At 38.2% G+C, this 12970-nt stretch overlaps 1 protein-coding gene across 2 annotated transcripts in view; it reads left to right on the forward strand.

Annotated features, from left to right (window-relative positions):
- ANKRD13B (ankyrin repeat domain 13B) overlaps window positions 1-12970 on the forward strand; it is a 1471566-nt gene that overhangs the window by 1190204 nt on the left and 268392 nt on the right. For both annotated transcript variants that reach the window (XM_044054460.1, XM_044054461.1), the window contains exon 7: window positions 43-109. In XM_044054460.1, coding sequence (XP_043910395.1) covers window positions 43-109 — 67 coding nt within the window. The remainder of the gene's footprint in view (window positions 1-42; window positions 110-12970) is intronic.

Consider the following 12970-nt stretch of genomic DNA (forward strand, 5'->3'; position numbering starts at 1 on the left):
TTTTTTTTTTTATTTAATGTTTTTACTTTCTCGGTGTACCAGAAATAAATCAGGGATTCTAGGATGGAGGAGTGAAAAGACAGAAATGGTAAATGGGTATGAAGCTAAGGTAAGTCTGAACCAGCACCTTTTAAAATTGTTTTTAATGAAATTGTATTAAACACTGCAAAAATATTTTGCTTTCGCTTACTGTTTACTGTAATAAAATGGAAACTTATAGTTCTGGTTACCTTTCTAGAGGCAGAAATACAAATAAATTGAGTGCAAGCAGAAGGTTCTCATTATCTGGATACAGCAAATGAAGTCTCACTGCAGTATTATCTAGACAGGCACCCTGGCAACTAATTCCATCTAAGGTTGCTTAGTTTCTAGGGTCTTCTCCTGTCTTTTCCATGCTTTTGTGAATATTTAAGGTGAGTAGAGGTTGTAAACAGAGTCTTATTTAAATACCAATACAGCCACTTCCCAGAGCCTTTAACATTGTGCATTCAAGTGCTTGTGCTCTGCATCCTGTTTAAGTGCAGACATCTATTTGTGGGCTTTAGTGCTGTTCTTCTTGACTTTCCATCCCAGGTCTCACATGCAGGCTACATTCCTGAACTTGCTGCTATGGTTTGACAAAGTGCAGTTCTTACCATTTTGGGTCAGACCCACAGACCTGTTCAATAAACAGGATGGGGCCAATAGACAGATGAAAGGGAATATACCTTTTAATTAATAAAAAAAACAACATTTATGCATTTTTTTAAAAAATTTTTTGGCTTCCTTCAGTAATACCTTATCCCTGGTAACTGTATATATTTTATTTGCTGCTGATATACATACTGTGTTGATGCATTGGTCTCCCTAGACAAAGACATCTATGCGGGACATGGCAAGGTTACCTCATTAATAACATTTTAATTAAGTAATCAAGCAAAGATAAATGTTTTCATTCCATATTCCAAATATATTAAGGGTATCTTGTTGCCATTAGTTAAACAAAGAATATGTTTATTCAGAACAGCAACTCACTAAATTCAAATTATAGCCACATGCATGTATACAGCCTCCTCCACATGCGTGTATACAGCCTCCTCCACATGCATGTATACAGCCTCCTCCACATGCATGTATACAGCCTCCTCCACATGCATGTATACAGCCTCCTCCACATGCATGTATACAGCCTCCTCCACATGCATGTATACAGCCTCCTCCACATGCATGTATACAGCCTCCTCCACATGCATGTATACAGCCTCCTCCACATGCGTGTATACAGCCTCCTCCACATGCATGTATACAGCCTCCTCCACATGCATGTATACAGCCTCCTCCACATGCATGTATACAGCCTCCTCCACATGCATGTATACAGCCTCCTCCACATGCATGTATACAGCCTCCTCCACATGCATGTATACAGCCTCCTCCACATGCATGTATACAGCCTCCTCCACATGCATGTATACAGCCTCCTCCACATGCATGTATACAGCTCCCGTCCCAACCAACTGAAGTATTGTTGCAGTGACTTAACAAAATGAAGCAAAAATCAGGCCTGCCTCAACAAAACCTGAAACAAATTTCTGATCAGGTGTGGTTAATGTGTTCTTATAGTTATGTAAAATGTGTTCCTGATTGTTGTAATGTAGAAGGAGAATGAAGGGAACACAGAAGTTGAGCTCTTATGGTAGTTTACCCAAAATGGACTTTCACAGTTTTGGAAGATGATGAAGAAATGCAAGACTAGCTGACTAGAAATGGTCTAGAAGGGAGATTCATGATGTCAGGATTACAGTGCTGAGATGCAGAGAAGGAGGTGATTGAACCAAAACCAGTGGAGGTGGAAAGCACTGTATGAGTAACACATGCCCAAGAGAGAAATAGCAAAAAGAAACTATAGATTATATAGCTGTAAGAATGAGAACGGATAGCAAGGGCAAAGCATGTAAGTAACAGTACAAGGTTTCATGCACCTTTGTAACTTTCTTTTTTTTTAAATTGGTACACTTTGCTCCATTGGTGTTGCGGATTTCAGGCTTCCCTATTATCAGGTTCCCTGAAAGTACCATCCTTGGAGGACCTTGTACTATGGCAGTGCCTTGATTTGACCCATATGAGAGAGCTATCCTTCCAGGAGAGTCCTGCACTCACAGAGGCCTCCAGCTCTTCAAGTGTAGGTTCACAGGGCCCTGTCCACCATGCACCTCCAAGTAGGAAGGAGCCAGGTTAAGACCCATCTCACTGCAGCTGACAGTGATTTTATTTCCCTCCCAACCCTACCTCCAGTATACTGACACATATTTGTATGCTGAGCAGTGAAGTATGGCTTCTGAAGATGTGACTGCCCCTAGCTCTTAAGATGAACACATTTCTTCAACTGTCCTGCTGTTTCCTAACCTGGTAGTCATTCCCAGCTCCAGTCTCCGCCAGGGCTTGATGACTCATTCACCCCATTTGCACATTTTATTCACCCCAACATAAGCACTGCTGTCCTCTCCACCTGCACTGTTAGACTCCCAAGACATTATTTGAACTGGGAGTCACCTGGGCTTTAGGCAGGGCTTCACCCCCAGCATCACTAGGCTGAGTATCTTGGTAGCTTTACCACCTCTTGTCATAGTGTGTTATGACCTGCAGATAACGTTACCAGCTCTTGTCATACTGTGTTATGACCTGCAGATAACGTTACCAGCTCTTGTCATACTGTGTTATGACCTGCAGATAGCGCTACCAGCTCTTGTCATACTGTGTTATGACCTGCAGATAGCGTTACCAGCTCTTGTCATACTGTGTTATGACCTGCAGATAGAGTTACCAACTCTTGTCATAGTGTGTTATGACTTGCAGATAGCGTTATCAACTCTTGTCATACTGTGTTATGACCTGCAGATAGCGTTATCAGCTCTTGTCATAGTGTGTTATGACTTGCAGATAGCGTTATTAGCTCTTGTCTTACTGTGTTATGACCGATTGCCAGTAATTATTTTTCACTGTTCCTTGAAATCACAGCATTTTCCCTTGTTGACAACTTGCAGACCATTTAAAACCATGGGATTATTTTAATACTGATGTTTTATTGTATGGTTTTTAATCAATGACCTGTTGCCTGATATTTGAATGTATTTATTTTTTAAATATTATTTGTTTTTTTTCCTGTGTCACCCTGCTTTGTAGAATTGGCAGATTGTGTATTATTTGCCAACTGAATATTTTCTTTCAGACCGTTTATACTGCTAATGAGATAAAAACAATGTAAAATCTATTTCAGTATTATATCCATGACCAGTTCCAACCACAACCCAAGCCTTTAGGCATATCCAGGAGATATTATGCGTACTCAATACAAGGAATATTTTAGAAATAGTTTTAAGTTTCTTTACATAGTAATATTCTAGTACATATTGTGCTTCATATATAATAAACATAATTATTTAACAAATTATTTAATATTTTCTATACATTGAAATGTTGTATTGCCCAACTGATAGAAATAGAAAGTGAAGAAAACAAGTAGAAAACAGAAAGAAGTAAATAATAGATCTACAGTCATTTGTCTCTAAGGAAAGTACACTTGTGTCAAAGTTACTGTGTTAGAAATGTCTTCACAGTCTACCAAATAGAAAATGATTACAGTTGCAATTGTATTCCTTTTTTAAGTAATTTAACATTTTTTCCTTAATGGAAAGTGTCTTATTTGTCATCTTGTGTAATTAAGTAATGTGTTCCAAGACACAGGGCTGATCCGAGTGAATGACTTTTCACTAAAGGCTTTTTTTTATTTTTTTTTTGAAAGGACAGTGCACACTAGTAGATGAATACTGTCTGCTGCAGTCATGAGTTATCAATATCTCTAAAGTATAGTTCAGAGGCCAGAGGCAGGCTGTATTTGTTAAAGAGAAGTCAAAAAGTATGCAAGCCAATATGTAGTGCTGCCCTGGCAGTAATTATAGGTTCATAGGTTGGTGCTAGACTATCGGCCCTAGGGCCTATACAAGCCTAGCCATAACAATTCCCTGGCTATTTCTTCCCACAGTATTTACTTCCCTGGACCCCTGTCTAGCAGGGCGACTGACGTGATCCCTGGGGTGAGTTTCCTATCTCCCATCCAGTCATCAAGGTTCCTTTTGAATAGGACCAAAGAGGCACTCTGCTTGACATGTATGGGCAATCTATTCCAGAGTCTGGGAGTCTCTGAGTCAGGAACCTATCCCTCCAGCATGTTTTATTCATTGTGATGACAAGGTTTTGATCCATGGAGCATGTGTCTCTGAGAGATTGGGATTTCTTTAAGTGTAGCATGTCCAACAGCTCTGGGTTTGACATGGCCTTGTATGTTAAACAGAGATTGCCTTTGAGTAGACGATATACGACAGAGTACAGGTGGAGTTTTTTTAGATGGTCAGCATAGGGCATCTGCTTTAGGCCTGTGATTCTTTTAGTGAGGTATTTCTGCAGCCTTTCCAGTTGTTGCATTAATAGCCATTTCAACTTTTTAAATGTAATATGTATATCAATAAACATGTGTGGGGGTGGCATAGTTTCTTGTGTTCACTTTCATTGTCTGAGCCTGTCTTATGTAGTGATAGTGTTATAGAAAGTTTTTTTTCTAAGATAAGGTGCAGGGTTAGAGTTAGGGTACCAGGCATTAGTGAAGTTGTGCAGCAGGAGGGTGAAACATATATGCACACATGCACACACACACACACACACACACACACACACACACACACACACACACACACACACACACACACACACACACACACACACACACACACACACACACACACACACACACACACACACTATCTATCTGTCTATAGCTATATATATGTATATATATATATATATATATATATATATATATATATATATATATATATATGTTGTTATTGTTGTTGTTGTATATTTCGGCTTTTCCTGGTTAGGGGTCACCACAGCGGAACTTTGGTCTGCTAATGATTGGCAGTAGATTTTTACATACCGAGTTGCCAGCCCTGATGCACAACCTTCAACGAAGGTATGCCCATTCATGCATGTCTCCACACAGAAGACGCTTTAGCTGAGAATCGAGCAGGACAACGTCTTACTGTGAGGTGACAATGCTACTGCAGCACCACCACCGCAGTTATATATATATATATATATATATATATATATATATATATATATATATATATGAGTTGATCTCAAGCATTCAAACTATAAAAAGTTTGAATGGTAAGACAAGAACAAAATCAGTTCAAATGAAAAAGATTCAAAAGCAAAATACCTTGAATTACAAAGATATGAATAAAGAGAATTTTTTTGCAAGGGGGCTGTATCCCCCACAACTCCTTGTAAATCGATATACCAACTCTGAGATTGCACTACAGTGGGAAAAGGGAACATTCCCCAATCTCCACCCTACTGCAGTCTCACACATCAAAACACCAGCAACACTCAAATTGTTCATTTTCAAACTCTTCAGCTGATATTTCAAGCTTTCAAACTCATGAGAGTTTGAGTGCTTGAAACTAAGTGATATACATCTATTTATATATTTCTTTTGCAGTGTAGTGGTTATCACTGTTTGCAAGAGTGTGATTGACCTAAAATGTATAAATATTTGAATGAATAGTGCCTATATCAAAGTAATAAATATCATTGTCAATAAATAATGTCTATAGCATTGTTATGTAGAGTCCTTTGTAAATAAAGTGGTTTCTTAGTGTTTCTTTTAAGTTATACTTGTTTCTTTACCAACAGAACTGAACCGTCTGTATTATCGAGAGCAGTTAATAATGAGTTAGTGAATGCAGTATAAAAAGTGGGTTAAAAGAAGCCCAACCTAAGAGTGTTGACTCTTGTGATATGGGACATGGGATTCAGAGAAGTAGTTCTGGCATGGAGAATTAGCCACAGTGAGGGAACACATGGAATGAGAAAGGGTTAGTCATTCCTGACAGAGGATTCCAGAGATACCTATCAAAAGAGATTGTCCCAGCAGTATATGACTGAGAGTAAGACTGGATTAGAGATACTTGCTGTTCTTTTAGTTAACTACAAGACTCTGTTTTTGCTTGTACGAACTTGCATTGGCTTATAATAAATGACATTTTTTTTTATAAAATTGTTGGCCTCAGCTGCTTTACTCATTTGTGTTCATGGATTGCTGCACGCATTTTGAAACATGTTCATACCAAAATCAAGAGATTAGACCTGTCGCAAGCAAAATGTGAGTAATTTCCACAAAAGGAAAATTAGAAAGACAGACAGTCTTATTAAGTGTTGGGATTTTTTTTTTGGAGTGCAGCTGTATGTGGATCCATATGCCAAGATGACCACAGTAGAGCAGTTACTACAGACCATAGCAACTGCAACTGAAGGAATAGTCAAAGTAGCTAAGTCAATGGCTAAACTAAGGACAGTGCCAACATTAAAGCAAGTCACCTGTGAGGATGATTCTGAGGTATATCTTACTATATTAGAACAGTATTCCCACCAGGAGAGATGAGGCTGAACTGACTGGACTAGGATTATATCAGCCCAGTTAAGTGGAGAATCGTTGAGAGCCTTCATGGGCATGAAAGGGATACTGATTACCAGGACTTTGATAAAGTCAAAAAGGCATTACTGAACAGAACTGTTATTACCTTTGGAACACAAGTGCAAGAGTTTCATATCTGGACCTTTTCTCATAGCAAAACAGCAAGTTCAGAATTGTCTGATGTAAAGCATATGATTGCTTTATGATTAGATTCTGAGGGTCAACATGAGCAAAATAAAATGACAGAAATGGAAGAAACTCACGCATTTAAAAGATCTTCACCCACTGATTTAAGAAAGTTGGCATGCCAAACTGACTCTAAATTCTCTAACTGTTTTGTTTCTATAGAAGAAAGTATTAGAAGTAAAGAACTGTCAGTCTGATTTGTAATAAATCCTGTTTCAAATGTTGGTAAGAAACAAAATGAAACAGCTGTAGGTGAAATTGGTTAAATTGGAAAAACAAATATTTTAGCTCGATTATCTACTAATGATAATAATAAAGCTGTTATACATGTGAAAACTAGAAGCTCTGAAAAACATGCTTTTAGTGATATTATACAGATGGAATGTGATATATTATCTGCTAGGATGGTTGTAACTGCATACTGTTACTGTTACCACTACTGCTTTTCCCATCATGATACTTGTAAAAAGGTAGTTTGTCCTGTGTTTGTCCTTCTCAGTTTAACACATGACATGATAACAGGGAATCATTCTCCCCATTTTAAAGTGTTATGGTGTTAAAGGAAAAAGTTAGTTACTCTGATAGATCAACTGTCATTCTATGAGGGGAACTAGTAATTTAATACCTATACTTGTGTCTCTGCCTAACTTAAAAAGGGGGTAGCAACAACCAAACACATTTATTAGAGTGTAAGAATCCAACAAAGATCATGACAGACTGTTAGAAATCTCCCAGTGTACAAACATTTTGCTAGGGACACAAAGAGAGGAAAACTGAACAACCCAAGAGAATCGAACCTGAAAATCTGTGGAACTTGCATACCAAAATATTGCAGCTTGTGGTGACAGAGCAGCCTGAAAGAGCAGACCCATTTAAAGGAAGAGATGTACACACTAAGATACCTCTGCTTGAAAATATTGCAAAGCAGAGAGTAGAAATGTCATTATAATCTGAAAATATTACAAAGCAGAGAGCAGAAGTATTATTACAATCTGAAAATGTTGCAAAGCAGGGGGAAGAATAAGACAGTGAACGGGTGTTGTCCATCCACCCTTAGGAAATGGGACAGCATCATAGATAAGACAAGAAAAGGGAGCAGGTGTGTGCAACTGTGGGACAAGATAGCGTTGAACAGAGGCAAAATGATATTCATATTAACCCAGAATACAGGAAGTATAAGCAGAAGGAGTATATTCTGTGAATCCGACCCATAAAGAAATGGAACAAGAAAATTTTCTTAAGTAGAAACAGCAACTGACACTAAAGAATACTGCTATGTGTTGTTTTTTATAGCAGAAAAGTTAGACTAACCCCCCCCCCCCCGTGTTTGTATTGGTAGCTGAGGTGGCTGTATATGTACCTCTCAACTGCCCAGATTTTCTCAGAATGTCCAGATTTTTGCTTCATATTTTTGGTCCATTCATCATAAAATTTGAATTTTTTTCTTGGAAATGACTGAGGATTGCAGTCACTAAATAATGATAACATTTGAGTTTCAGGCTTCATATCCTTCAAAAAATTAATGCAAAACTTATTATTCAAGCAACTTTTTAAGTCTGTAAGAAGAATATTTAAAATCTCTCCCTATTTTTGGGCCTCTTCCCACATTATTTTTGGCTCTGTCCAGATTTCTGCACTAAGAGGTTGAGAGGTATGGCTGTATACCTACATCATGATGACCTTGAAGAAACTCCAAAGTTGGTTGACCTTTTTATAAGACAGTTACACTTTAAAAAAGCAGACTGGAAAAAATTACATTTTTTTCTGAGCAAAGGAAAATATAGTTGAAGTTGTAGGGGAAGAAACTGAACAAAATTTTCATTGTTTTTTTTTTTTTACATATATTTTGAGGAACGAAGTGACTTGGTGCCTGCAGTAAGATACCACAGCAGAGTTCTAAACAGGCTTACGTGTTTTGGCCTTAAAACAGAAATGGCAGGTGGTTTATATCATCAGGGTAATACATTCATTAACGCAGCAAGCTTGAATCAAATTGACAAGATGGACAATCAGAAGACGGAGGAATCCAAAATGAATAATATCCCTGTATTCTGTAATGGATCAAACTGAATATAGTAATTGACAACGAAATGCAGTAAGAAAATCATAGACATCCACAATATTCCTAAACTAGAGGAAAGCATTCAGCAAAAACAGATTGAAAGAAAAGTATATAAACTTTCAACAGTATACGTGCATTAGTTATACAGCACAGCATTTGTGGACTCAAACAAGAATGTGTCAAGGGTAATTGTTATGATGCAGTGTTGTAAGAACCACATGTTTTAAAGTGTGTAAGTAAAAACCAAATTGATTGTGGGTGTAATAAAAACTAGTTCTAACGGGCAAGGTAAGAGAATTTTACAGTCAACAGTCAGTCTTCCTGAGCAACAAAGTGCAGTACATTTATTGACAAATGTTGACAGTATGAGTAAGGCATACACCTAGAGAAACAAAGCACTTTGGACAGAACATGAAGTTATGCTAGTAAATATTATACAGGAACTCTGTATACCAGTGAGTGGTCAGAGAACAGCAGTACCTCGCAGTATAAAATGCAGAATGCATACAGCACTCTCTGTGGTAGAAGTAATTTGTGTTACTAGTCAAGAAACTAGGTGAAGTTGGAAACTTAAATTCAGAAAGGACATCTGTTTCAGCCAATTGTGCAGCAGAAAGATTTCAGCAAAAAGAAATGATTGCCATCTTTGCGAAGGACCAGAGAAGACCTCACTTTCGTGGAGGCAGGGTCATGTCAAGTTAAAGTTAAGTAAGCAACAAAGGGTGTATAATAGAAATCCAAGAACCAATGAAGTTTTAATGTTGGGGACCAAGTGAAAGGTTTGGTTCCCTCTGCAGGAAACACATTTTTGGGTAAATGTCAGGATCCATTTGACATAATAGAAAAAGTGAACAAAATTAAATAAAGGAGTTAGACAAAATGGTAGTAGATGGGCAGAACATATAAACTGTATCACATTTTCTGAACTCATGGAAAGAAGCACAAACCTCAGAAACCAGCTTTGTAGTGGAGATTAGTGAATCAGGTAAAAAAACTAGACTGACCTCTCTTTCTGCATGCTACAGAAACAAGAACTAAGAAAGTTTCTGTTAGAGAAGCAAGAAAGTGTTTTCAGAGGCCTGGCAGAACAAATCTGAAGCAAAACCACAGTAAGACTTTTCCAGAAAAAAGTTCTGTGTAAACCTTCATAGAATATAAGGGCCCTAAAGAAAAGCTATACAAGAAATAGGAAGGTGATTAAAGCAGTTGTAAAAGATGGGTCACAAAATGAGTACAAAAACACCATAGTTTCAGTCCCAAGAGATAAGGTTTTATAAAATGGGAATTCCAGTGACTGTTAAGAAACAGAACTGTATTATAAAATATGGCAATAACCTAGTACATGGGCTGGAGAAGCTAGAAGAAAAGATGGAGAAGGCAGGATCCTTCACTGCACTAAATGGTCTACAGTCATTCTGAGGTTAAAATATTGCCCTGGCTCATTCCACCACAGTGCAAATGGCCTGTATCTAGCACACAACTCATCCAATATGTTGGAAACTGACGGTTTCAGTCTGGGATGGGATTAGTAATAACAGTGTTGTGATTCTCACCATTTGGAAGAGTACAAATGACCCAAATGTACAAAATATTATGTAAATAATGCTAAAAAAATTGCTGTAAAGAAATTATTGCAAATAAGTAATGTTTTCAGCAGTGTTATACAAAGTTCATGGCAAAAAGAGTGATGGTTCTTTAAATGAATAGTGTTTCTGTTAAGTTTTTCATCTTTCTTTAAGAACAGAAACATACCTGGCTGGCTGTATTATTGAGAACAGGTTTATTTAATGAGCTAGTAAAAATAACAGAAAAAAAACATCTGAAAGAATCCCAACCAAAGAGGGTTTGCCCTTTTCTGGAAGGGGAATTGGCATCCAGAACAGTGGCTCTGGGAGACAGGATCAACCTCAGTGAATTAAGACCTGGAAGGAGAATATAGAAATTGTACCTGGCAGAGGAATTCAGAGAGCCCTACCAACAGAGACCGTTTCCTAGCAGTATAAGGCCGAGTCTAAGACAGGGTTAAGGCTCCTTGCTGTACTTTTGGTTAAACTAAGAGCCATTGATTTTGCTTGAAGCAGTCTACATTTAATTACATTTCTATATAATAAACTGCATTTTTTATAATGCCAATAGACTCATCTGCTTTCATCTTCCACAGTATTTGTTATACATCTGTGTGTTATGACCTGTCTCAGTTTGGATTGGTTAAGAGTGGGTAATGCTTACCCAGCCTGGTGGATTTTATTGAAAAGGTCATCAAAGCAATAGATGAAGACAAAACAATACATACCACATACCTTGACCTGGCCAAAGCTTTTGACACAGCTCCCCACTCAGGTGTAGTAGAAAAGATAAATAAACTGGGAATAAACCCCTACGTCATCTGCTATATTGCCAGCTGGCTCACAGATAAGGTTGCAGGAAATCAAAACAGGGGAAGTTACCTCCAGAAAGAAACCAGTCACCAGTGGAGTCCTCCAGGGTTCTGTGCCAAGATCTCTCGTTTGGTATCTACTTTTCTGAAGTAAAAGTCAATACCAAAGGGCTCTGGCTGACTAAGTTTGCAGATGACTGCAAACTAGGAGCAGTCATTGAATCCCCACTATCCTACAGGAAGGTTTGTCCCAAATAAATAACTGCCAAAGTCATGGACTGAAACTAAATGCCAAAAGATGCATTATTGTATCCTTTAGGAAGTCATATATTCCAGCGATCTATAACATTAGGAATACGCCCTGAATAATTAACTCAGTTTTTCGGGATTTTGGAACTTATCTAGACAGCAACTTAACTTTTGACCAAAATGTATCCATTGTTGTAAGAATGTCCTTTTATATTGCACAGCTTGTAATCAAAGGGATTCTGTCTGGATGTAAGGATGTCATTGGCCCATTTAACTTCATTCTCATTGGGCCAGCTGATGAATGTAATGACCCCTTTAGCATGTATATGTCCAGACAAATGCAACAACTGGAATGTCCCTAGAGATACTTTACTAAAAGGCCTAAACAATTGGACCATCTCAAAGCCCTGTTACTATTCTTGCTATCCTACAGACTACTAAGAGGTGACCTGTGTCTGGCATACAAAGCATTCTCTGACCAAATACTGATGGATTTACTGCACATCGGCAAGTCAGGTAGCATAAGAAATACTTGGTGTAGGGATCTAAACCTCTTCTGCAACATCAGTAGAACTGTTTGGAGAGACAGGTATATCTTGCAGAGGATACTGCTACTCTGGAACAGAATCCCCATCCATGTAAAACAAAGTTCATCCCTGCGCATTTTCAAGCACAACTTGGATCCATGGGGGGGAAGCAGAAAATTTACCCTCAGGACTGCCCATTGTACTACTGAGCCTGCTCCTAAATGCTTCATCCCATGCATGGGTCCTATAAATTATCTGTGGTATGATCCGATTCTCATTAGGGGTGATATATAATTATTGACAATGGGATGGGAAAGCCAACCTCTAACCAAATGGGATAGGTTAATTTGAGCACAAAATAAGGAAATTAGCTAGGCTAGCCTAGTACTTACGTTTGAAACTATTAACCTATAAAATGGTGCATTAGATAAAATTGCTGTCTCACAGCAAATACCTGTCCAGTGCAGGTTCACCTGAGGTGCCTTTTATGCAGTCAGAATGTTTTGTCCTCATGGGTCATCATGGATGCTCTGCTTTTTTTCCACATCCCAAGGACCTGGCATGGATGAATTGGCAATCCACCATGTGTGTGTGTGTGTGTGTGTGTGTGTGTGTGTGTGTGTGTGTGTGTGTGTGTGTGTGTGTGTGTGTGTGTGTGTGTGTGTGTGTGTGTGCGCGTCTGTGTGTGTGTGTGTGTGTGTGTGTGTGTGTGTGTGTGTGTGTGTGTGTGTGTGTGTGTGTGTGTGTGTGTGTGTGTCAAAGTCAAAGTAAACTTTATTGTCATACAGATCAACACAGAGGAAAAAATTATAGTTTACAGAAGGAAGATTAATAATAATTTAAAAATACTGAAATAGAAATCAAAAATAAGATAATAAAAAGATAACAATAACATATTGCACATAAATAATGTTTAAATAATAAAAATAATGTTTAAATAATTGTGTGTGTGTGTGTGTGTGTGTGTGTGTGTGTGTGTGTGTGTGTGTGTGTGTGTGTGTGTGTGTGTGTGTGTGTGTGTGTGTGTGTGTGTGTGCAGGCTTGCATCCTGT

The sequence above is a fragment of the Protopterus annectens genome, chromosome 13.part0 (genome assembly GCF_019279795.1).
Source record: "Protopterus annectens isolate FY-2018-M chromosome 13.part0, PAN1.0, whole genome shotgun sequence".
Classification (NCBI taxonomy): Eukaryota; Metazoa; Chordata; order Ceratodontiformes; family Protopteridae; genus Protopterus; species Protopterus annectens.